General features: G+C 41.9%; 1 protein-coding gene and 1 long non-coding RNA gene across 3 annotated transcripts in view; one reads left to right on the top strand and one right to left on the bottom strand.

Annotated features, from left to right (window-relative positions):
• Positions 1-27824, bottom strand: part of LOC139766660 (uncharacterized) — a 68123-nt gene that overhangs the window by 38695 nt on the left and 1604 nt on the right. The window lies entirely within an intron of this gene.
• Positions 1-27824, top strand: part of LOC139766658 (phosphatidylserine synthase 2-like) — a 108030-nt gene that overhangs the window by 15052 nt on the left and 65154 nt on the right. Inside the window, exons 5-6 of one of the 2 annotated variants that reach the window (XM_071695551.1) lie at positions 3423-3557; positions 17203-17367. In XM_071695551.1, coding sequence (XP_071551652.1) covers positions 3423-3557; positions 17203-17367 — 300 coding nt within the window. The remainder of the gene's footprint in view (positions 1-3422; positions 3558-17202; positions 17368-27824) is intronic. The other variant, XM_071695552.1, reaches the window with a different exon arrangement.

Here is a 27824-nt window from a genome sequence, read left to right on the forward strand (position 1 = left end):
CAAGTAAGCATTGATAATCATCAGTGCACATTTCTTAATTGTTATTTATGCACTGCAGGATTTGAAATTTTTTTGTTATGAGACACCGCAGGCAGTGCCCTTATCAAGGCCATCTCATTAATGGTCTGTGTACATATATTTACTATATTTTATTATACTTTGTCACTGTTTCCCGCGTTAGTGAGGTAGCGCAAGGAAACAGACAAAAGAATGGCCCAACTCACCCACATACACATGTATATACATACACGTCCACACACGCAAATATACATACCTATACATCTCAACATATACATATATATAAACACACACAGACATATACATATATACACATGTACATAATTCATACTGTCTGCCTGCCCTTATTCATTCCCATCGCCACCCCGCCACACATGAAATAACAACCCCCTCCCCCCTCATGCGTGCAAGGTAGCGCTAGGAAAAGACAACAAAGGCTACATTCATTTACACTCAGTCTCTAGCTGTCATGTAATAATGCACCAAAACCACAGCTCCCTTTCCACATCCAGGCCCCACAGAACTTTCCATGGTTTACCCCAGATGCTTCACATGCTTTGGTTCAATCCATTGTCAGTACGTCGACCCCGGTATACCACATCGTTCCAATCCACTATTCCTTGCACACCTTTCACCCTCCTGCATGTTCAGGCCCCAATCATTCAAAATCTTTTTCACTCCATCTTTCCACCTCCAATTTGGTCTCCCACTTCTCGTTCCCTCCACCTCTGACACATATATCCTCTTTGTCAATTTTTCCTCACTCTTTCTCTCCATGTGACCAAACCATTTCAAAACACCCTCTTCTGCTCTCTCAACCACACTCTTTTTATTACTACACATCTCACATCTCTCTTACCCTTACATTACTTACTCGATCAAACCACCTCACACCACATATTGTCCTCAAACATCTCATTTCCAGCACATCCACCCTCCTGCGCACAACTCTATCCATAGCCCATGCCTCGCAACCATACAACATTGTTGGAACCACTATTCCTTCAAACATACCTATTTTTGCTGTCCGAGATAATATTCTCGACTTCCACACATTCTTCAAGGCTCCCAGAATTTTCGCCCCCTCACCCACCCTATGATTCACTTCCGCTTCCATGGTTCCATCCGCTGCCAAATCCACTCCTAGATATCTACAACACTCACTTCCTCCAGTTTTTCTCCATTCAAACTTACCTCCCAATTGACTTGACCCTCAACCCTACTGCACCTAATAACCTTGCTCTTATTCACGTTTACTCTCAACTTTCTTCTTTCACACACTTTAACAAACTCAGTCACCAGCTTCTGCAGTTTCTCACATGAATCAGCCACCAGTGCTGTATCATCAGCAAACAACAACTGACTCACTTCCCAAGCTCTTTCATCCACAACAGACTGCATACTTGCCCCTCTTTCCAAAACTCTTGCATTCACCTCCCTAACAACCCCATCCATAAACAAATTAAACAACCATGGAGACATCACACACCCCTGCCGCAAACGTACATTCTCTGAGAACCAATCACTTTCCTCTCTTCCTACACAACATACACATGCCTTACTTCCTCGATAAAAACTTTTCACTGCTTCTAACAACTTGCCTCCCACACCATATATTCTTAATACCTTCCACAGAGCATCTCTATCAACTCTATCATATGCCTTCTCCAGATCCATAAATGCTACATACAAGTCCATTTGCTTTTCGAAGTATTTCTCTAATACATTCTTCAAAGCAAACACCTGATCCACACATCCTCTACTAAAACCACACTGCTCTTCCCCAATCTGATGCTCTGTACATGCCTTCACCCTCTCAGTCAATACCCTCCCATATAATTTCCCAGGAATACTCAACAAACTTATACCTCTGTAATTTGAGCACTCACCTTTATCCCCTTTGCCTTTGTACAATGGCACTATGCAAGCATTCCGCCAATCCTCAGGCACCTCACCATGCCTGACAGTACTTTTAGAATACTTTATGCTAATTGCAGTGGAGCAGCGTAACTTAAAGAGCACATATTACATGTAAACAATGTTTCACAAGGTTATTTCCTAGCTAATTGTGATAATAGACAGTACATTCCTTTTGTAAATGTTTGCTGTTTCCTTTGTTAAAGAGTTAGTGCCAGAAACAAAGAAAAGACCTCATTTGCTCACATTCATTCTCTATCTGTCTTGTGTATTGCACTGAAAACACAGCCTTCTATCCACAACTAGGCCACATAGACCTTTCAATAGCTGCTTCATATGTCCTGGTTCAGTCCACTTACAGCACAGCATCCCCTTTATACCACATTGCTCCGGTTCACTCTATGCTGTGTGTGCCTTTCGCCCTCCTGTTTGTTCAGGCCGGATCACTCAAATTACTTCTCACTCCATCCTTCTATTTCTAATCTGGTTTCCCCATTTTCCCTCATCCCTCTACTTCTGGCACATATATCCTTTTTTTTTGTCAACCGTTCTTCATTTATGCTCTCCATATGTCCAAACCATTTCAGCATGCTCTTCTGTTCTTTCAACCACACTCTTTTAATTTCCATACATTCTCTTTTACCCTTCCATTGCTTACTTAATCATTCCACCTCACATCACATATTGTCCTCAAACATCTCGTTACCAAATATCCATTCTCCTCCATACAGCTTTATCTATAGCCCATGCCTCGCAGACATATGATATTGTTGGAACTACTATTCCTTCAAACATACCCATTTTTGCCTTCTGAGATAATATTCTTTCTCTCCACACTTTCTTCAGTGCTCCCAGAACCTTCCCCCCCTACACACACACACACACACACACACACACACAAACACACACACACATACACACACACACACACACACACACACACACACACACACACACACACACCACACACACACACACCCACACCCACCCACCCTACCCCCATGATTCACTTCTGCTTCAATGTTTTCACTCATTGTCAAGTCCATTCCCAGATATCTAAAACATTTCACTTCTTCCAACCTTTCTCCATTCAGACACATGCCCCAACTGACCTGTCCCTCCACCCTACTGAACTAAATAGATTTGCTTCCATTCACATTCACTCAACTTTTTCTTTCACATGCTCTTCCAAACTCAGTCATAAGCTTCTGCAGTTTCTCACTTGAATCAGCCATCTGTGCTTTATTATCAAAAAACAACAAATTACTCTTCCCAGACCCTTTCATCCCCTGCAGACTGCACACACACACTCAGACACACACACCTCTCTCCAAGACCCTCACTTTTATCTCCTCACAACCCCAACCATAAGTTTATTGAATATCACTGTATCGCAAACCAAACTTCACTTGGACCCATTCACTTTCCTCTCTTCCTACTCCTACATACATTATGCTGTGTATAATTTTTTTTTCATTTCCTCTCAGAGTGCATCGGGTGCCCGTCAGTTATTGAAACATATTGACCCTAAACTGGGGGAGCCTTTGGAGGAGAAGGATTATGGAGGAAACTGTCGATTTTATGATCACGAGAACCCAGAGGACCCATATCATAACATCTGGGTGAGTAAATTTGATCATATCAAGGCCAACAATGTTTTAAGCTCTTGACACATATGTTAGTCAGCTTTAGGCTTTAAATATTGTTATGTTTTGCATTACATTCTGTGTTGGAAGAATAGGTGGCCATGGAAACAGTGCTATGTGAAAAGATTTTTCTTTCCATAATCGCTCTTCAGGTACTTAATTATCTACAACACTTTTCCAAATCCTAACCAATTCGTTTAAGATTGGTATTATCATTTACATCTCTTGAATCTACTTTTGCTATTTATTTTTTATTTATTTATTTTGCTTTGTCACTGTCTCCCGCATTTGCGAGGTAGCGCAAGGAAACAGACGAAAGAAATGGCCCAACCCACCCCCATACACAATGTATATACATACACGTCCACACACGCAAATATACATACCTATACATCTCAATGTACACATATGTATACACACACAGACACATACATATATACCCATGCACACTATTCACACTGTCTGCCTTTATTCATTCCCATCGCCACCTCGCCACACATGGAATACCATCCCCTTCCCCCCTCATGTGTGCGAGGTAGCGCTAGGAAAAGACAACAAAGGCCCCATTCGTTCACACTCAGTCTCTAGCTGTCATACAATAATGCCCGAAACCACAGCTCCCTTTCCTCATCCAGGCCCCACAAAACTTTTCGTGGTTTACCCCAGACGCTTCACATGCCCTGGTTCAATCCATTGACAGCACGTCAACTCCGGTGTACCACATCGTTCCAATTCACTCTCTCCTTGCATGCCTTTCACCCTCCTGCATGTTCAGGCCCCGATCACTCAAAATCTTTTTCACTCCATCTTTCCACCTCCAATTTGGTCTCCCACTTCTCCTCGTTCCCTCCACCTCCGACACATATATCCTCTTGGTCAATCTTGCCTCACTCATTCTCTCCATGTGCCCAAACCATTTCAAAATACCCTCTTCCGCTCTCTCAACCACGCTCTTTTTATTTCCACACATCTCTCTTACCCTTACATTACTTACTCGATCAAACCGCCTCACACCACACATTGTCCTCAAACATCTCATTTCCAGCACATCCACCCTCCTGCGCACAACTCTATCCATAGCCCATGCCTCGCAACCATACAACATTGTTGGAACCACTATTTCTTCAAACATACCCATTTTTGCTTTCCGAGATAATGTTCTCGACTTCCACACATTTTTCAAGGCTCCCAGGATTTTCACCCCCTCCCCCACCCTATGATTCACTTTCGCTTCCATGGTTCCATCCGCTGCCAGATCCACTCCCAGATATCTAAAACATTTTACTTCCTCCAGTTTTTCTCCATTCAAACTTACTTCCCAATTGACTTGACCCTCAACCCTACTGTACCTAATAACCTTGCTCTTATTCACATTTACTCTTAACTTTCTTCTTTCACACACTTTACCAAACTCAGTCACCAGCTTCTGCAGCTTCTCACATGAATCAGCCACCAGCGCTGTATCATCAGCGAACAACAACTGACTCACTTCCCAAGCTCTCTTATCCACAACAGACTTCATACATGCCCCTCTTTCCAAAACTCTTGCATTCACCTCCCTAACAACCCCATCCATAAACAAATTAAACAACCATGGAGACATCACACACCCCTGCCGCAAACGTACATTCACTGAGAACCAAATACTTTCCTCTCTTCCTACACGTACACATGCCTTACATCCTCGATTAAAACTTTTCACTGCTTCTAGCAACTTGCCTCCCACACCATATATTCTTAATACCTTCTACAGAGCATCTCTATCAACTCTATCATATTCCTGCTCCAGATCCATAAATGCTACATACAAATCCATTTGCTTTTCTAAGTATCTCTCACATACATTCTTCAAAGCAAACACCTGATCCACACATCCTCTACCACTTCTGAAACCACACTGCTCTTCCCAATCTGATGCTCTGTACATGCCTTCACCCTCTCAATCAATACCCTCCCATATAATTTACCAGGAATACTCAACAAACTTATACCTTTGTAATTTGAGCACTCACTCTTATCCCCTTTGTCTTTGTACAGTGGCACTCTGCACGCATTCCGCCAATCCTCAGGCACCTCACCATGAGTCATACATACATTAGATAACCTTACCAACCAGTCAACAATACACTCACCCCCTTTGTTAACAAATTCCACTGCAATACCATCCAAACCTGCTGCCTTGCCGGCTTTCATCTTCCACAAAGCTTTTACTACCTCTTCTCTGTTTACCAAATTATTTTCCCTAACCCTCTCACTATGCACGCCACCTCAACCAAAACACCCTATATCTGCCACTCTGTCATCAAACACATTCAACAAACCTTCAAAATACTCACTCCATCTCCTTCTCACATCACCACTACTTGTTATCACCTCCCCATTTGCGCCCTTCACTGAAGTTCCCATTTGCTCCCTTGTCTTACGCACTTTATTTACCTCCTTCCAGAACATCTTTTTATTCTCCCTAAAATTTAGTGATACTCTCTCACCCCAACTCTCATTTGCCCTCTTTTTCACCTCTTGCACCTTTCTCTTGACCTCCTGTCACTTTCTTTTATACATCTCCCACTCAGTTGCATTTTTTCCCTGCAAAATTCGTCCAAATGCCTCTCTCTTCTCTTTCACTAATAAACTTACTTCTTCATCCCACCACTCACTACCCTTTCTAATCAACCCACCTCCCACGCTTCTCATGCCACAAGCATCTTTTGCGCATTCCATCACTGATTCCCTAAATACATCCCATTCCTCCCCCACTCCCCTTACTTCCATTGTTCTCACCTTTTTCCATTCTGTACTCAGTCTCTCCTGGTACTTCCTCACACAAGTCTCCTTCCCAAACTCACTCACTCTCACCACCCTCTTCACCCCAACATTCACTCTTCTTTTCTGAAAACCCATACAAATCTTCACCTTAGCCTCCACAAGATAATGATCAGACATCCCTCCAGTTGCACCTCTCAGCACATTATCATCCAAAAGTCTCTCTTTCGCGCGCCTGTCAATTAACACATAATCCAATAACGCTCTCTGGCCATCTCTCTTACTTACATATGTATATTTATGTATGTCTCGCTTTTTAAACCAGGTATTCCCAATCACCAGTCCTTTTTCAGCACATAAATCTACAAGCTCTTCACCATTTCCATTTACAACACTGAACACCCCATGTATTGCAATTATTCCCTCAACTGCCACATTACTCACCTTTGCATTCAAATCACCCATCACTATAACCTGGTCTTGTGCAACAAAACCACTAACACACTCATTCAGCTGCTCCCAAAACACTTGCCTCTCATGATCTTTCTTCTCATGCCCAGGTGCATATGCACCAATAATCACCCATCTCTCTCCGTCAACTTTCAGTTTTACCCATATTAATCGAGAATTTACTTTCTTACTTTCTATCACACACTCCCACAACTCCTGTTACAGGAGTACTGCTACTCCTTTCCTTGCTCTTGTCCTCTCACTAACCCCTGACTTTACTCCCAAGACATTCCCAAACCACTCTTCCCCTTTACCCTTGAGCTTTTTTTCACTCAGAGCCAAAACATCCAGGTTCCTTTCCTCAAACATACTACCTATCTCTCCTTTTTTCACATCTTGGTTACATCCACACACATTTAGACACCCCAATCTGAGTCTACGAGGAGGATGAGCACTCCCCGCGTGACTCCTTCTGTTTCCCATTTTTTAGAAAGTTAAAATACAAGGAGGGGAGGATTTCTGGCCCCCCGCTCCCGTCCCCTCTAGTCGTCTTCTACGACACGTGAGGAATGCGTGGGAAGTATTCTTTCACCCCTATCCCCAGGGATAATATATATATATATATATATATATATATATATTTTTTTTTTTTTTTATTATACTTTGTCGCTGTCTCCCGCGTTTGCGAGGTAGCGCAAGGAAACAGACGAAAGAAATGGCCCAACCCCCCCCCCATACACATGTATATACATACGTCCACACACGCAAATATACATACCTACACAGCTTTCCATGATTTACCCCAGACGCTTCACATGCCTTGATTCAATCCACTGACAGCACGTCAACCCCGGTATACCACATCGATCCAATTCACTCTATTCCTTGCCCTCCTTTCACCCTCCTGCATGTTCAGGCCCCGATCACACAAAATCTTTTTCACTCCATCTTTCCACCTCCAATTTGGTCTCCCTCTTCTCCTCGTTCCCTCCACCTCCGACACATATATCCTCTTGGTCAATCTTTCCTCACTCATTCTCTCCATGTGCCCAAACCACTTCAAAACACCCTCTTCTGCTCTCTCAACCACGCTCTTTTTATTTCCACACATCTCTCTTACCCTTACGTTACTCACTCGATCAAACCACCTCACACCACACATTGTCCTCAAACATCTCATTTCCAGCACATCCATCCTCCTGCGCACAACTCTATCCATAGCCCACGCCTCGCAACCATACAACATTGTTAGAACCACTATTCCTTCAAACGTACCCATTTTTGCTTTCCGAGATAATGTTCTCGACTTCCACACATTCTTCAAGGCCCCCAGAATTTTCGCCCCCTCCCCCACCCTATGATCCACTTCCGCTTCCATGGTTCCATCCGCTGCCAGATCCACTCCCAGATATCTAAAACACTTCACTTCCTCCAGTTTTTCTCCATTCAAACTCACCTCCCAATTGACTTGACCCTCAACCCTACTGTACCTAATAACCTTGCTCTTATTCACATTTACTCTTAACTTTCTTCTTCCACACACTTTACCAAACTCAGTCACCAGCTTCTGCAGTTTTTCACATATATATATATATATATATATATATATATATATATATATATATATATATATATATATATATATTTTTGCCGCTGTCTCCCATGTTTGCGAGGTAGCGCAAGGAAACAGACGAAAGAAATGGCCAAACCCACCCCCATACACATGTATATACATACGTCCACACACGCAAATATACATACCTACACAGCTTTCCATGGTTTACCCCAGACGCTTCACATGCCCTGATTCAATCCACTGACAGCACGTCAACCCCGGTATACCACATCGATCCAACTCACTCTATTCCTTGCCCTCCTTTCACCCTCCTGCATGTTCAGGCCCTGATCACACAAAATCTTTTTCACTCCATCTTTCCACCTCCAATTTGGTCTCCCTCTTCTCCTCGTTCCCTCCACCTCCGACACATATATCCTCTTGGTCAATCTTTCCTCACTCATTCTCTCCATGTGACCAAACCATTTCAAAACACCCTCCTCTGCTCTCTCAACCACGCTCTTTTTATTTCCACACATCTCTCTTACCCTTACGTTACTTACTCGATCAAACCACCTCACACCACACATTGTCCTCAAACATCTCATTTCCAGCACATCCATCCTCCTGCGCACAACTCTATCCATAGTCCACGCGTCGCAACCATACAACATTGTTCGAACCACTATTCCTTCAAACATACCCATTTTTGCTCTCCGAGATAATGTTCTCGACTTCCACACACACACACACATATATATATATATATATATATATATATATGTATGTATGTGTGTGTGTGTGTGTATATGTGCGTATGTATGTGTATATGTGTGTATGTGTATATGTATATATGTGTATATTATCCCTGGGGATAGGGGTGAAAGAATACTTCCCACGTATTCCTCGCGTGTCGTAGAAAGCGACTAGAGGGGATGGGAGCGGGGGGCCAGAAATCCTCCCCTCCTTGTATTAACTTTCTAAAATGGGAAACAGAAGAAGGAGTCACGCGGGGAGTGCTCATCCTCCTCGAAGGCTCAGAGTGGGGTGCCTGAATGTGTGTGGATGTAACCAGGATGTGAAAAAAGGAGAGATAGGTAGTATGTTTGAGGAAAGGAACCTGGATGTTTTGGCTCTGAGTGAAACGAAGCTCAAGGGTAAAGGGGAAGAGTGGTTTGGGAATGTCTGGGGAGTAAAGTCAGGGGTTAGTGAGAGGACAAGAGCAAGGGAAGGAGTAGCAATACTCCTGAAACAGGAGTTGTGGGAGTATGTGATAGAGTGTAAGAAAGTAAATTCTCGATTAATATGGGTAAAACTGAAAGTTGATGGAGAGAGGTGGGTGATTATTGGTGCATATGCACCTGGGCATGAGAAGAAAGATCATGAGAGGCAAGTGTTTTGGGAGCAGCTGAATGAGTGTGTTAGTGGTTTTGATGCACGAGACCGGGTTATAGTGATGGGTGATTTGAATGCAAAGGTGAGTAATGTGGCAGTTGAGGGAATAATTGGTATACATGGGGTGTTCAGTGTTGTAAATGGAAATGGTGAAGAGCTTGTAGATTTATGTGCTGAAAAAGGACTGATGATTGGGAATACCTGGTTTAAAAAGCGAGATATACATAAGTATACTTATGTAAGTAGGAGAGATGGCCAGAGAGCGTTATTAGATTACGTGTTAATTGACAGGCGTGCGAAAGAGAGACTTTTGGATGTTAATGTGCTGAGAGGTGCAACTGGAGGGATGTCTGATAATTATCTTGTGGAGGCTAAGGTGAAGATTTGTATGGGTTTTCAGAAAAGAAGAGTGAATGTTGGGGTGAAGAGGATGGTGAGAGTAAGTGAGCTTGAGAAGGATACCTGTGTGAGGAAGTACCAGGAGAGACTGAGTACAGAATGGAAAAAGGTGAGAACAATGGAAGCAAGGGGAGTGGGGGAGGAATGGGATGTATTTAGGGAATCAGTGATGGATTGCGCAAAAGATGCTTGTGGCATGAGAAGAGTGGGAGGTGGGTTGATTAGAAAGGGTAGTGAGTGGTGGGATGAAGAAGTAAGAGTATTAGTGAAAGAGAAGAGAGAGGCATTTTGACGATTTTTGCAGGGAAAAAATGCAATTGAGTGGGAGATGTATAAAAGAAAGAGACAGGAGGTCAAGAGAAAGGTGCAAGAGGTGAAAAAGAGGGCAAATGAGAGTTGGGGTGAGAGAGTATCATTAAATTTTAGGGAGAATAAAAAGATGTTCTGGAAGGAGGTAAATAAAGTGCGTAAGACAAGGGAGCAAATGGGAACTTCAGTGAAGGGCGCAAATGGGGAGGTGATAACAAGTAGTGGTGATGTGAGAAGGAGATGGAGTGAGTATTTTGAAGGTTTGCTGAATGTGTTTGATGATAGAGTGGCAGATATAGGGTGTTTTGGTCAAGGTGGTGTGCAAAGTGAGAGGGTTAGGGGAAATGATTTGGTAAACAGAGAAGAGGTAGTAAAAGCTTTGCGGAAGATGAAAGCCGGCAAGGCAGCAGGTTTCGATGGTATTGCAGTGGAATTTATTAAAAAAGGAGGTGACTGTATTATTGACTGGTTGGTAAGGTTATTTAATGTATGTATGACTCATGGTGAGGTGCCTGAGGATTGGCGGAATGCGTGCATAGTGCCATTGTACAAAGGCAAAGGGGATAAGAGTGAGTGCTCAAATTACAGAGGTATAAGTTTGTTGAGTATTCCTGGTAAATTATATGGGAGGGTATTGATTGAGAGATGTTTGTGGCATGAGAAGAGTGGGAGGTGGGCTGTTTAGAAAGGGTAGTGAGTGGTGGGATGAAGAAGTAAGAGTATTAGTGAAAGAGAAGAGAGAGGCATTTGGACGATTTTTGCAGGGAAAAAATGCAATTGAGTGGGAGAAGTATAAAAGAAAGAGACAGGAGGTCAAGAGAAAGGTGCAAGAGGTGAAAAAAAGGGCAAATGAGAGTTGGGGTGAGAGACTATCAGTAAATTTTAGGGAGAATAAAAAGATGTTCTGGAAGGAGGTAAATAGGGTGCGTAAGACAAGGGAGCAAATGGGAACTTCAGTGAAGGGCGCAAATGGGGAGGTGATAACAAGTAGCGGTGATGTGAGAAGGAGATGGAATGAGTATTTTGAAGGTTTGTTGAATGTGTCTGATGACAGAGTGGCAGATATAGGGTGTTTTGGTCGAGGTGGTGTGCAAAGTGAGAGGGTTAGGGAAAATGATTTGGTAAACAGAGAAGAGGTAGTAAAAGCTTTGCGGAAGATGAAAGCCGGCAAGGCAGCAGGTTTGGATGGTATTGCAGTGGAATTTATTAAAAAGGGGGGTGACTGTATTGTTGACTGGTTGGTAAGGTTATTTAATGTATGTATGACTCATGGTGAGGTGCCTGAGGATTGGCGGAATGCGTGCATAGTGCCATTGTACAAAGGCAAAGGGGATAAGAGTGAGTGCTCAAATTACAGAGGTATAAGTTTGTTGAGTATTCCTGGTAAATTATATGGGAGGGTATTGATCGAGAGGGTGAAGGCATGTACAGAGCATCAGATTGGGGAAGAGCAGTGCGGTTTCAGAAGTGGTAGAGGATGTGTGGATCAGGTGTTTGCTTTGAAGAATGTATGTGAGAAATACTTAGAAAAGCAAATGGATTTGTATGTAGCATTTATGGATCTGGAGAAGGCATATGATAGAGTTGATAGAGATGCTCTGTGGAAGGTATTAAGAATATATGGTGTGGGAGGCAAGTTGTTAGAAGCAGTGAAAAGTTTTTATCGAGGATGTAAGGCATGTGTACGTGTAGGAAGAGAGGAAAGTGATTGGTTCTCAGTGAATGTAGGTTTGCGGCAGGGGTGTGTGATGTCTCCATGGTTGTTTAATTTGTTTATGGATGGGGTTGTTAGGGAGGTGAATGCAAGAGTCCTGGAAAGAGGGGCAAGTATGAAGTCTGTGTTGGGATGAAGAGCTTGGGAAGTGAGTCAGTTGTTGTTCGCTGATGATACAGCGCTGGTGGCTGATTCATGTGAGAAACTGCAGAAGCTGGTGACTGAGTTTGGTAAAGTGTGTGGAAGAAGAAAGTTGAGAGTAAATGTGAATAAGAGCAAGGTTATTAGGTACAGTAGGGGTGAGGGTCAAGTCAATTGGGAGGTGAGTTTGAATGGAGAAAAACTGGAGGAAGTGAAGTGTTTTAGATATCTGGGAGTGGATCTGTCAGCGGATGGAACCATGGAAGCGGAAGTGGATCATAGGGTGGGGGAGGGGGCGAAAATTTTGGGAGCCTTGAAAAATGTGTGGAAGTCGAGAACATTATCTCGGAAAGCAAAAATGGGTATGTTTGAAGGAATAGTGGTTCCAACAATGTTGTATGGTTGCGAGGCGTGGGCTATGGATAGAGATGTGCGCAGGAGGATGGATGTGCTGGAAATGAGATGTTTGAGGACAATGTGTGGTGTGAGGTGGTTTGATCGAGTAAGTAACGTAAGGGTAAGAGAGATGTGTGGAAATAAAAAGAGCGTGGTTGAGAGAGCAGAAGAGGGTGTTTTGAAATGGTTTGGGCACATGGAGAGAATGAGTGAGGAAAGATTGACCAAGAGGATATATGTGTCGGAGGTGAAGGGGACGAGGAGAAGTGGGAGACCAAATTGGAGGTGGAAAGATGGAGTGAAAAAGATTTTGTGTGATCGGGGCCTGAACATGCAGGAGGGTGAAAGGAGGGCAAGGAATAGAGTGAATTGGATCGATGTGGTATACCAGGGTTGACGTGCTGTCAGTGGATTGAATCAGGGCATGTGAAGCGTCTGGAGTAAACCATGGAAACCTGTGTAGGTATGTATATTTGCGTGTGTGGACATATGTATATACATGTGTATGGGGATGGGTTGGGCCATTTCTTTCGTCTGTTTCCTTGCGCTACCTCGCAAACGCGGGAGACAGCGACAAAGCAAAAAAAATATATATATATATATATATACACATATGAAAAATGTAAGAAATAATTTAGAAAACTGAAACTTCTAGCTTGAAATGAAATGAAAAATGAATGTCACATAATGGTTCAACCTCTGGCTATGGAAAAGGGAAATGTATAATTTATTTACACAAACGTCAATAGTAGTTTTCATCAATTTAACTACTGTATCATACTGCCTGGTCCACTTCTCTTATCATGAAACTGGAATATTGGCTTATGATGTTTCTCAATTGCCTTCATTACACAAAGTACAACCATATCTTGGATACATGAGGGTAGGTAGTTGGTCATCCGCCATAATAAAGCCTTGACAGACCAAAAGTTTATCTGGACCTCAACTTTTTCAGTACATTCGTGAAAAACACCTTTTGCTATTTAGTTCTTCTAAATATCTTCTGATGTATTTTGATTTGTGTGGGTAATTTGAGGTATTCTTCATATTTCACAAAGGTGTGATAATGAAAAAAATTAACCCTTTAACTCACAGCAAAGTTTTGTCTATTCCTTTGTGACTCATTATTTTACAGGCTGTATCAAACTAATTTTAACCTTGGATAATGTAAGATAACCAGCATAAAAAAGAATAGTCTTATAAGATTTACAAAAAGTTGCTGTCCCACCAGATATTGTAGGGAACAGGGGAGTGTTGTAACCTCGCTTGATTTATCAAGATTTTCCCTATATATTGATGAAATTATTATTTTTCTTAAATTTTTATTATACCTGATCGCAGCTTTCCATGTCAGCGAGGTAGCGCCAGAAAACAGACAAAGAATGGCCCATCCACTCATTATTATTATTACTTTTTTTATGATACTTTGTTGCTGTCTCCTGCGTTAGCGGGATAGCGCAAGGAAACAGATGAAAGAATGTCCCAACCCACCCACATACACATGTATATACATACATGTCCACACACGCACATATACATGCCCATACATCTCATCGTATACATATATATACACACACAGACATATACATATATACATATGTACATGATTCATACTGTCTGCCCTTATTCATTCCCGTCGCCACCCTGCCACATGTGAAATGACAGCCCCCTCCCCCTGCATGTGTGCAAGGTAGCGCTAGGAAAAGACAACAAAGGCCACATTCGTTCACACTCAGTCTCTAGGTGTCATGTATAATGCACCAAAACCACAGCTCCCTTTCCTCATCCAGGCCCCACAAAACTTTTCGTGGTTTACCCCAGACGCTTCACATGCCCTGGTTCAATCCATTGACAGCACGTCAACTCCGGTGTACCACATCGTTCCAATTCACTCTCTCCTTGCATGCCTTTCACCCTCCTGCATGTTCAGGCCCCGATCACTCAAAATCTTTTTCACTCCATCTTTCCACCTCCAATTTGGTCTCCCACTTCTCCTCGTTCCCTCCACCTCTGACACATATATCCGCTTTGTCAATCTTTCCTTGCTCATTCTCTCCATGTGGCCAAACCATCTCAAAACACCCTCTTCTGCTCTCTTAACCACACACTTTATTACCACACATCTCTCTTACCTTTTCATTACTTATTCGATCACACCACGTCACACCACATATTGTCCTCAAACATCTCATTTCCAGCACATCCACCCTCCTCTGCACATCTCTATTTATAGCCCATGCCTCGCAACCATATGGTTATTATTATTATATACTTAATCGCTGTTTCCCACATCAGGGAGGTAGCGCAAGGAAACAGACGAAAGAATGGCCCAACACACCCACGTACATATCTCTATACATAAACGCCCACACATGCACATATACATACCTATACATTTCAACATATACATACACAGACATGTACATATTCATACTTACTATTTATATATTTATTTATTATTTTGCTTTGTTGCTGTCTCCCGCGTTTGCGAGGTAGCGCAAGGAAACAGACAAAAGAAATGGCCCAACCCACCCCCACACACATGTATGTACATACACATCCACACATGCAAACATACACACCCACACATCTCAATGTACATACATACATACACACACACACAGACACATACATATACACACATGCACACAATTCACACTGTCTCCATCCATTCATTCCCATCGCCACCTCGCCACACATGGAATAACATCCCCCTCCCCCCTCATGTGTGCGAGGCAGCGCTACGAAAAGACAACAAAGGCCCCATTCGCTCACACTCAGTCTTCATATATTCCCGTCGCCACCCCACCACACATGAAATGGCATGCACCCCCCCCCCCCCCCCCCCCACCCCCGTACATGTACACATGTACATATTCATACTTGCTTGCCTTCTTCCATTCCTGGTGCTATCCTGCCCCACAGGAAACAGCATCACTACCCCTGCTTCAGCAGTGTAGCACCAGGAAATCAGACAAAAAAGCCACATTCGTTCACAATCAATCTCTAGCTGTTATCTGTAATGCACCAAAACCACAGCTCCCTGTCTACATCCAGCCCCCCACAATCCTTTCCATGGTTTACCCCAGATGCATCTCATATCCTGGTTTAGTCCATTGACAGCATGTCAACCTCAGTATACCACACCATTCCAATTCACTCTATTTCTTGCATGCCTCTCACCCTCCTTTATGTTCAGGCCCCGATCGCTCAACATCTTTTTCACTCCATCCTTATACTTCCAGTTTGGTTTCCTGCTTCTCCTTGTTCCCTCCACCTCTGATGCATATATTCTCTGTCAATCTATCCTCACTCATTCTCCCTGTATGTCCAAACCATTTCAACACACCCTCTTCTGCTCTGTCAACAACACTCTTTTTATTTCCACACATCTCTGTCACCCTTTTGTTACTTTTTCAATCAAACCAGTTAAGGCTCAGCCTTGATGTGGACATTTGTCTGTGATGGCCTCAAACATAAGAGAAAACTAATATTGTGTTTAGCCCAAAGCAGATAAGACTCACCTTGGCTATACAGTGTAGTTTCTTCCTGAGATTTGAATAATGATAGAATGAGTACAGGAAGTTCTCAATCATTTGCACTGTGTGGTCAGTAAGCGTTTTAGGAACTTGATGTAGTACCTTTGTCTTAATGTTACAGGAGTTCACAGTGTAGTTATATCTAACATTTTGGAATGATTTTGATCTGAAAAAATTACAATGAACTACCATTCTAACAGACTTCACTGTATTGGAATTCAACTTCCATTGAACCTTTTGGACCCCACTGAATTGTGTCTAATGTAGAAATATGTTACATTGCAAAATAGTCCATTGGATTCATTTGGATGGCCTGAATAGCCATTTTCAGTACAATCGGTAGGTAGGACAGCGTGTTAAATGCTCATTGGTGATGTAAGTATGCCTTTGTCAGAAATTTTGTGGATACTAAAGCAGTGTGGGTTAACTGCTGGATCCAGCAGAGAGAGGAAGAGATGCCAATAGTGGCAGGGTTGGAACTAGAATTGTGGCATGGAGCCACCACCAAATTCAAACTGGTTGTCCCCATGATGAAGTGCACCTTTGACTTGTATATTCATTTATTCATTACACATGATCGCCATTTCCCGCATTAACGAGGTAGTGCCAGGAAACAGACGAAGAAAGACCCATCCACATTTAATAATTGTCTGACTTGTTTGCAAGGGCAAGGCAGTGAGGTTAGGTTGTAGAAAGCTCACCCATTTCAGTTTCCAGAAATACATCAACACAATTACCAATTTCTTTTTCATGGCTTCCTTTTCTCCATTTAAAAAAGTATTTAGCCACACTCACCGTATCCCCATGTGGTCTGCCAAAAACCTGAAACCATCTAGTCCCATAGAAATGTCTGTGTCATGTTTCTACATATCCTACTTCTTAGCTTCTTTTTTCCTTGTGTCTGTTGTTTGTCTTTAATATGACTAATATGATTAAATTTACCTTAACCTTAACTTGCAGGATAAATTAGATTTATTTGTGCCACTGCATTTTTTCGGCTGGTGGTTGAAAACATTACTGCTGCGTGACTGGTGGCTCTGTTGGGTTGTCTCCATCATGTTTGAGATTCTTGAGTACACTCTGGAGCACCAGTTGCCAAACTTCTCTGAATGCTGGTGGGACCATGTAAGTAAGGTCTTTATTTATATATTTGTTATTTTTATATAAATTTGGATGCCATTTAATGTCATCATCATCTGTATTTTGTACACCATCTCCCACAGTTCATCAGGGTGCTTTTTGCATCTTGACTTCTTATTGTCTATCTATCTGCCTATCTATCTATATCTCCGATGACCATTTCCTCCAGGAACTTCTCCAGTCTGGGTGGCTACAGCAAAAGTCTCCTCAACTTGTTAGCTCCAGTGCCACCTCTTATCCTTTAGTGCCTTACCTTTAACAAACCATTGGCAGAGGCAACTCTGGTGCAGTGTTTCCAGAGGTTTTTATCTGATATTCCTGCCAGCAGCTTCTACCTAATGTTCCTGCTTAATTTTCCAACCCTTAACGTTTACCTGATGTTTCTACCTTATGCTCCTGCCTAATTTTCTTACCTTCTACTTATATCTGTTGTTCCTACCATTTTGCCAAAATGCAGGGCTAGTGTGTAGCACTCACCACAGGAAAATCTAGAGGTACAAAGAATGAGTTTTGTAAGTTAAGCATAATAGAGTGGTATGTGGGACAAGAGAGATTGCATATTCATGACTAGAATACCAGCAGTCCCTAAGTGGGTGAGGCGTAAAGAAAAAACTGCTGCCTTGGTCAGAGGAGTGCAATTTGACAACCACTGAGATGCTGACTTGCTACACAGCTGTCACTATGCCTCCTGATACCCCGATGGGTAGTATTAGTAATATACCTCCCTTATCAGTTGCTGATGCCCAGATGGGTATGACATATCAGTGGAATATTGAAAGAAATAAGCCAGCAGATTGCGTATCTCATCAAAAAGATATTCAGCAAATTGTAAAAGAAGGGAAAGTGTCAAACTTTTAGAAACTTTCAGATTTAACATCAGTTTTAAAAAAAGAAATTGAAAATAGTGATTATGAGAGGTGAGGGATTATTAGTGCTTATGCACCTGCCCATGAGAAGTATGACAAAGAGAGATGAGTGCTCTGGGAAGAGCTGAGTGAGTGTGTCAGTATTTATGATGTGAGGGATTGGGAATTTGTGATGAGTGATTTATCTAAAGTGAGTAATGTGGTAGTTCAGGGTATAACTGGGGGTGCATGAAATATTCACTCATGTGAGGGGCACTGTTGAAGAGCTTTTGGAATAATGTGCTGAAAAAGGATAAGTAACTGGGATGCCTGTTTTAAAAAGAGGACATACATGAGTATATGTGTTGTAGGAAATATGGTAGGTAGGCTTTATTTGATTCTGTTTTAATTTATGGGCTTACTAAAGTGAGACTCGTGAATGTGCTGAGACTGGCAGCCAATGAGATGTCTGATCATTACCTGGAGGAGCTGAGGGTGAAGAGTAAATGCAGCTAGAGGAGCAGATAAGTAATGGGAGTTGTGGAAGGAAGCTTTGCTTGCATGTGTGAGAGAAGTGTGTGGTGTTTGTGGTATTTGGGAGGTGGGCAAGTGAGAAAGGGTAATAAGTGGTGGGATGACAGAGTCAAGTTTTTAGTGAAAGAGTAAAGAGAGATGTATTTTTGTTACTTACAGGGAAGGATTGCAAGTGATTGGGAGATGTACATGAGAAAGTAGTAGGAGGCCAAGAGGAAGGTGCAGGAGCTGCAAAACATTGCAAATGAGTGAGAGTGAGCATCAGTATACTTCAGGGAGAGTAAGATGTTATTGAAGGAAATTGATACTGAGGAAAACAAGAAAAAGCAAATGGGAATATTGGTGAAGGAGGCTTGCAGAGATATGGTGAAGAGGAGATGGAATGAGGGCTCTTAAAGATTAATGAATATATATGATGACAGGATGGCAGATATAGGGTGTTTGGGTCAGGGAGATATGCAGAATGAGAGACATGGCAAGTGGTGTGATGAGAACAGAAGAGGTAGTGAAACCTATGTGTAAGATGGAATGTCCCGAGGTGTCTGGAGTGGATGGTATTGCAGTTGAATTTCTTATGAGAGATGTTTGAGTTGTTGATTGGTATGTGTTTTCATTTTGTGTATGGATCATGATGAGGTGTCTGAGGATTGGCATGGTGCATGTATAGTGCCATTGTATAAAGGCAAAGAGGGCAAAGGTGAATGTGTGAATTACAGGGTTATGTTTGTTAAATGTACTTGGTAAGTTGCATAGGAGAGTGGTAATTGAAAGGATGATGGCATGCACAGAGAATCAAACTGGGGAAGAACAGTATAATTAGAATCAGACTGGGGAAGAACAGTATAATTGCAGGAATGGTAGAGGATGTGTGGATTAGATATTTGCTTCAAAGAATGCTAATGAGCAATATTTTAGACAATCGGAGGGATTTGTATATGGTATTTATGGATCTGGTGAAAGCAAATGATGTGGTTGACAGAGATGTTCCTTGCAAGGTACTACGAATATATGGTTTGGAAAGAATGCTGTTAAAAGCAGTGAGGACTTGTCAAGAGGGTATGCCATGTGTATGTGAGTAGGTAGAGAGGAGGATGAGTGAATCCAGATGAAATTGTTTGTGCAGCAAGGGTTTTTAATGTCACCATCACTGTTTTATCTGTTTATGGATGGGGTAGACAGGAAGGTGAATGCAAGGGTCTTGGAGAGGGAACCTATGTGCAGTCTGTTGGTGGTGTAGGGGCCTGAGAAGTAATTTAGTTGTTTGCTGATGAATGGGCTGATGGCATATTCAAATGAGAGAATGCAGAAGCTGGTATCTGAGTTTAGGAGAGTGTGTAAAGGGTGAAAGTTGAGGGTAAATGTGAATAAAAACAAAATTATTAGGTTTAACAATGAAAAGAGGAAAGTTATTTGGAGAGTCAGTTTGAACAGAGAGAACTTGGAGAAAGTGGAGTGTTTTAGATTTGTGCGAGTGGATATTGCAGAAAATGGAACATTGAGGAATGTGTGTAGAGGTCACTGTTTTAAGGGCATAGATATATTTGATGTTTTAGTAGTCCATCTGCTGCAGTATGGATGTAAGGTATGGCTCTTAGACATGTAAGAGATGGAGTGAAAATGGCAGAAATTGAATGTTTAAGGTCATTATGTGGTGAAGGAGGTTTGATCAAATAAGAAATGATAAAGTAAGAGAGGTGTGATAGTAAGGGGAGTATGTTTGAGAGAGCTGATTAGAGTGCACTGAAATGGTTTGTACATATGAAGTGGATGAGTGAGAAGAGGATGACTTAGAGGGTACACATGTCAGAAGTGGAAGGAATAAGAAAAAAGGAGAGAGATGCTTTGAAGGTTCATGGACCTGAACGTGCAGGAGAGTGCAAGACATGTAAGGGATAGAGCGAATTGGAGAGATATGATTTACAAGGGACAGTGGGCTGAACCAGGACATTAAATGCAGTTGAGGAAACTACAGAAAGTTCTGTGGGGCCTGATTGTGGATAGTTTCATTGCATTACACATGACAGCCAGATAGTGAATGCGAGTGCATGAAGCCAGTGCTCTGGCTTTTCCTATGGCTAATTTGCAAACGCAGGAAACAGTGGATGTGTATGAAAGAATGGTGATACTGTTCAACATACCAGTGTGTCAGTTTTATTTTGGCTTCAGGTGAAACATTAGAATTGATGATAAAGGATAGATTTATTGATAGTATAGAAGATAATGAACTGATATCTGATGATCTACATGGGTTTGGTAACATGAGATCATATTCACCAGTTTAAAAGTTCATACTAAAAAAGCAAGGTGCTGTACCTAATTGCTACAGCTAGCACTTGAACTAATGTATTTTAATTTTTCAGCCAAATGATTGGCTGTAAATGTTTGTGTTTAAATGTGGATTGTAAAAGTTCATTCATAAAAGACCTGTAAACCTTTAATGACTGTGAGATTGCAGCACTCAGCATAGTTTGGTGATGGAGGAAATTAAAGACTTAATAAGTATTTGGAATGAAAATAAAATTAAGGAATTGAATTGCAGCAATAATCCAAGTGAAAGATAGAAGTCTCTCTAAAGAAAAATAAGGATGATGTATCATATACCCTCTGAAAATTTTAAAGGAAGTTCTGGCTGATGTTGAGCACTTCAAGTGAAGAGCTGATTTACACATACAGCAGAGTCTTACCAAGGATGATAGTGCTAAGACATGTACATTTCGCTGGCCTCTCTGCAACAGTTAACTTCAGCAAACTCACCAAAAATGCCACATTCATTAAGCTAAAGTCAGAGTCCCTGAGAACTTGATGCAGAAGAAACTGAAATGAGGGATTGCTGTATGCATGCAACAACTAAACTCAAGAATTATTTACCACAGACTGATATCTTTTAATAAAAGTAATATTTATGCAAACTTAGGTAAAAATGTGATGATAGTTGCATGGAAAAGCTTCAGCATTGCCAACCTTTACCTCAGTTCATTTACTAGATATTCCCAGAAAATTATTACAAATATCTTTTTTCTTTTTATTTCATGTGTTGGACTGAAATAAGAGTAACTTGTACAGTTTATTGATATACACTGTATTACAATATTAGAATTTTGGCTGTATCACCAGCAGCAGGAGATAGAGCAGGGAAATGAGTTAACAGGTGTGTTTACTCTCAAGCCACATCTCCTGCTGCCGGTACCTCCAAAACTTTTGCTTTCAGCCTCACTCATGGGATTGATTGCCTCCTTTTTGTGATTTAGATTAGTAATTTTCTTCCTTGTATATGTGATGGACTCGATATCACTGAGAAGACAGTGTTGATATGCACTTGCGTGTGATCACTCTGGCTGGTGAGTGTCCACTGGTGCTGTGTGAGTAGATTTTGAAATTTGTTTTTTTCTGAGTTCATATTATTTGTTTTCCATGAATACTGGAGAATTGGATAGATTTGTCGAAATGTAGTGTTGCAAATTCTACCCACCCACAAGTTCTGGAACTTTTCTATGTATGCAGTAAGATTTCCCGGAAATGATACCAGAATGACAGTTTCTTCATTTATTCTAGGATTTTATCATCAGTTCTGGTATTTGAACAGTGTGTTAAATGGCATACTGAAGAGTGATTGTGAATGAAACAAGGTTGTAATGCTTAGCAATGGAAAGAAACAAATTAATTTAAGTGTAATTTTGATTGAAGAAAACTTGGAAGAAGTGGGATGTTTTAGATACCTGGAAGTGGATACGGCAGGAAATGGAACCATAAGGTGGGTGAGGGGAGCTAAGTCTCAGGACACACTGGGGAGTGTGTGGAAAGAGAGGTCTTTGTCTGTGAGGGCAAAGGTGAGTATGTTTGATGGTATGATAGACCCAAGGTGGTATGATAGACCCGACAGAGTTTTACAGATAAGAGCAGTGGGTCCTAAATAAACAAGTATTTAAGAGGCTAGATGTGTTGGAAATAAGATTTTTGAGAGCAGTGTGTTGTGAGGAGGGTTGACTGTATATGAAATGATAGGGTCAGAGAGACATGTGATAGTAAGAGGAGCATGTATGAGAGAGCTGAAGTGAATGTGCTGAAATGGCTTGGACATATGTCGAGAATGAGCAATGAGAGAATGACTAACAGGATATATATGTTGGGACTGGAAAGAACAAGGAAAAGGGAGAAATCAAGGAGTAAGTGAAAGGACACAGTTTGTTACTTTTGAGTGTTCTGGACTCAAACATGCAGGAAGGTGTGAGGCATGAAAGAGATGGAGTGAATTTAGGGCATTTGGTATACAGGGAGTGACATGTCACTGAACTGAACTAGGCATATGATGTGGTCAGAGGAAAGAATGGAAAGGTCTGTAAGGCCTGGTTGTGGATAGGGGGATCTGTTTTCATAGCATTTTGGCAGATAGAGTCTAGATATGAGTGAATGAGGCCATTTCTTCATCTTCTCGTGGTGCTTCCTCACTGAAGCAGGATACAGCAAACAGAAATGAAAGAGAATATATTCATTCCCATCGCCACCCCACCACACATGAAATAACAACCCCCTCCCCACTCATGTGCGTGAGGTGGCGCTAGGAAAAGACAACAAAGGCCACATTCGTTCACACTCAGTCTCTAGCTGTCATGTAATAATGCACCGAAACCACAGCTCCCGTTCCACGTCCAGGCCCCACGAACTATCCATGGTTTACCCCAGACGCTTCACATGCCCTGGTTCAATCCATTGACAGCACATCGACCCCAGTATACCACATCGTTCCAATTCACTCTATTCCTTGCACGCCTTTCACCCTCCTGCATGTTCAGGCCCCAATCACTCAAAATCTTTTTCACTCCATCTTTCCACCTCCAATTTGGTCTCCCACTTCTCCTCGTTCCCTCCACCTCTGACACATATATCCTCTTTGTCAATCTTTCCTCACTCATTCTCTCCATGTGCCCAAACCATTTCAAAACACCTGCTCTCTCAATCACACTCTTTTTATTACCACACATCTCTCTTACCTTATTATTACTTATTCGATCAAACCACCTCACACCACATATTGTCCTCAAACATCTCATTTCCAGCACATCCACCCTCCTCTGCACAACTCTATCTATAGCCCATGCTATAGATACAACCATACAACATTGTTGGAACCACTATTCCTTCAAACATACCCATTTTTGCTTTCCGAGATAATGTTCTCGACTTCCACACATTCTTCAAGGCTCCCAGAATTTTCGCCCCCTCCCCCACCCTATGATCCACTTCCGCTTCCATGGTTCCATCCGCTGCCAGATCCACTCCCAGATATCTAAAACACTTCACTTCCTCCAGTTTTTCTCCATTCAAACTCACCTCCCAATTGAATTGACCCTCAACCCTACTGTACCTAATAACCTTGCTCTTATTCACATTTACTCTTAACTTTCTTCTTTCACACACTTTACCAAACCCAGTCACCAGCTTCTGCAGTTTCTCACATGAATCAGCCACCAGCGCTGTATCATCAGCGAACAACAACTGACTCACTTCCCAAGCTCTCTCATCCCCAACAGACTTCATACTTGCCCCTCTTTCCAAAACTCTTGCATTCACCTCCCTAACAACCCCATCCATAAACATATATATATATATATATATATATATATATATATATATATATATATATATATATATATATTGGAAAGGATCACAATTTTTGTCAGATTCATCAGCTTCGTCTCTTCGATGTATATCAACTGATTTTTATATTTCTCTCTTGTGTCTCCCCTGATGATGTGATTATTGCACGAAAGTGCACTTGGGAACATCGTGTTTCATTTTCCCTGTGGACTCATAGGAATATATATATATATATATGCCCTGGTTCGATCCATTAACAGCACGTCGACCCCGGTATACCACATTGTTACAATGCCCTCTATTCCTTGCACGCCTTTCACCCCACCTGCATGTTCAGGCCCTGATTGCTCAAAATCTTTTTCACTCCATCTTTCCACTTCCAATTTGGTCTCCCACTTCTCCTTGTTCCCTCCACCTCTGACACATATATGCTCTGTCAATCTTTCCTTACTCAGTCTCTCCATGTGTCCAAACCATTTCAAAACACCCTCTTCTGCTCTCTCAACCACACTCTTTTTATTACCACACATCTCTCTTACCCTTTCATTACTAACTCGATCAAACCACCTCTCTCCACATATTGTCCTCAAACATCTCATTTCCAACACATCCACCCCTCCTCCTCACAACTCTATCTATAGCCCATGCCTCGCAACCATATAACATAGTTGAAACCACTATTCCTTCAAACATATCCATGTATGAGATAATGTTCTTGCCCTCCACATTTTTCAAATAATAAGTATCCTTGGGGATATGGGAGAAAGAATACTTCCCACACATTCCCCACATGTCTTAGAAGGCGACTAAAGGGGATGGGACCGGAGGACTAGAAACCCAACCCCCCTTGTATTTTAACTTTCTAAAAGGGGATACAGAAGGAGGAGTCACGCGGGGAGTGCTCATCCTCCTCAAAGGCTTAGATTGGGGTGTCTAAATGTGTGTGGATGATAACCAAGATGAGAAAAAAAGAGAGATAGGTAGTATGTTTGAGGTAAGGAACCTGGATGTTTTGGCTCCGAGTGAAACAAAGCTCAAGGGTAAAGGGGAAGAGTGGTTTCGGAATGTTTTGGGAGTAAAGTCAGGGGTTGGTGAGAGGACAAGAGCAAAGGAAGGAGTAGCACTAGTACTGAAACATGAGTTGTGGGAGTATGTGATAGAGTGTAAGAAAGTAAAATCTAGATTGATATGGGTAAAACTGAAAGTGGATGGAGAGATGGGTGATTATTGGTGCATATGCGCCTGGGCATGAGAAGAAAGATAATGAGAAGCAAGTGTTTTGGGAGCAGCTGAGTGAGTGTGTTAGCAGTTTTGATGCACGAGACCGGGTTATAGTGATGGGTGATTTGAATGCAAAGGTGAGGAATGTAGCAGTTAAGGGAATGATTGGTGTACATGGGGTGTTCAGTGTTGTAAATGGAAATGGTGAAGAGCTTGTAGATTTGTGTGCTGAAAAAGGACTGGTGATTAGGAAACTCTGATTTAAAAAGAGAGATGTACATAAGTATATATATGTAAGTAGGAGAGATGGCCAGAGAGCGTTATTGGATTACTTGTTAATTGATAGGCACGTGAAAGAGAGACTTTTGGATGTTAATGTGCTGAGAGGTGTAGCTGGAGGGATGTCTGATCATCATCTTATGAAGGCAAAGGTGAAGATTTGTAGAGGTTTTCAGAAAAGAAGAGAGAGAATGTTGGGGTGAACAAAGTGGTGAGAGTAAGTGCGCTTAGAAAGGAGACTTGTGTGAGTAAGTACCAGGAGGGACTGAGTGCAGAATGGAAAAAGGTGAGAGCAAAGGACGTAAGGGGAGTGGGGGAGGAATGGGATGTATTTAGGGAAGCAGTGATGGCTTGTGCAAAAGATGCTTGTGGCATGAGAAGCGTGGGAAGTATAATGATATATTATGATAATGATAGATATATATTTATTTATTATACTTTGTCACTGTCTCCTGCGTTAGCGAGGTAGCGCAAGGAAACAGACGAATGAATGTCCCAACCCACTCACATACACATGTATATACATACATGTCCACACCTACATATATATATATATATATATATATATATATATATATATATATATATATATATATATATATATATTTTTTTTTTTTTTTTTTTTTTTTTTTTTTTTTTTTTTGCTGTCTCCCGCATTTGCGAGGTAGCGCAAGGAAACAGACGAAAGAAATGGCCCAACCCACCCCCATACACATGCCTTGATTCAATCCACTGACAGCACGTCAACCCCGGTATACCACATCGCTCCAATTCACTCTATTCTTTGCCCTCCTTTCACCCTCCTGCATGTTCAGGCCCCGATCACACAAAATCTTTTTCACTCCATCTTTCCACCTCCAATTTGGTCTCCCTCTTCTCCTCGTTCCCTCCACCTCCGACACATATATCCTCTTGGTCAATCTTTCCTCACTCATTCTCTCCATGTGACCAAACCATTTCAAAACGCCCTCTTCTGCTCTCTCAACCACGCTCTTTTTATTTCCACACATCTCTCTTACCCTTACGTTACTTACTCGATCAAACCACCTCACACCACACATTGTCCTCAAACATCTCATTTCCAGCACATCCATCCTCCTGCGCACAACTCTATCCATAGTCCACGCCTCGCAACCATACAACATTGTTGGAACCACTATTCCTTCAAACATACCCATTTTTGCTTTCCGAGATAATGTTCTCGACTTCCACACATTCTTCAAGGCTCCCAGAATTTTCGCCCCCTCCCCCACCCTATGATCCACTTCCGCTTCCATGGTTCCATCCGCTGCCAGATCCACTCCCAGATATCTAAAACACTTCACTTCCTCCAGTTTTTCTCCATTCAAACTCACCTCCCAATTGACTTGACCCTCAACCCTACTGTACCTAATAACCTTGCTCTTATTCACATTTACTCTTAACTTTCTTCTTTCACACACTTTACCAAACTCAGTCACCAGCTTCTGCAGTTTCTCACATGAATCAGCCACCAGCGCTGTATCATCAGCGAACAACAACTGACTCACTTCCCAAGCTCTCTCATCCCCAACAGACTTCATACTTGTGCCTCTTTCCAAAACTCTTGCATTCACCTCCCTAACAACCCCATCCATAAACAAATTAAACAACCATGGAGACATCACACACCCCTGCCGCAAACCTACATTCACTGAGAACCAATCACTTTCCTCTCTTCCTACACGTACACATGCCTTACATCCTCGATAAAAACTTTTCACTGCTTCTGACAACTTGCCTCCCACACCATATATTCTTAATACCTTCCACAGAGCATCTCTATCAACTCTATCATATGCCTTCTCCAGATCCATAAATGCTACATACAAATCCATTTGCTTTTCTAAGTATTTCTCACATACATTCTTCAAAGCAAACACCTGATCCACACATCCTCTACCACTTCTGAAACCACACTGCTCTTCCCCAATCTGATGCTTTGTACAT

This window comes from Panulirus ornatus, chromosome 58 (assembly GCF_036320965.1).
Source record: "Panulirus ornatus isolate Po-2019 chromosome 58, ASM3632096v1, whole genome shotgun sequence".
NCBI classification, from domain to species: Eukaryota; Metazoa; Arthropoda; class Malacostraca; order Decapoda; family Palinuridae; genus Panulirus; species Panulirus ornatus.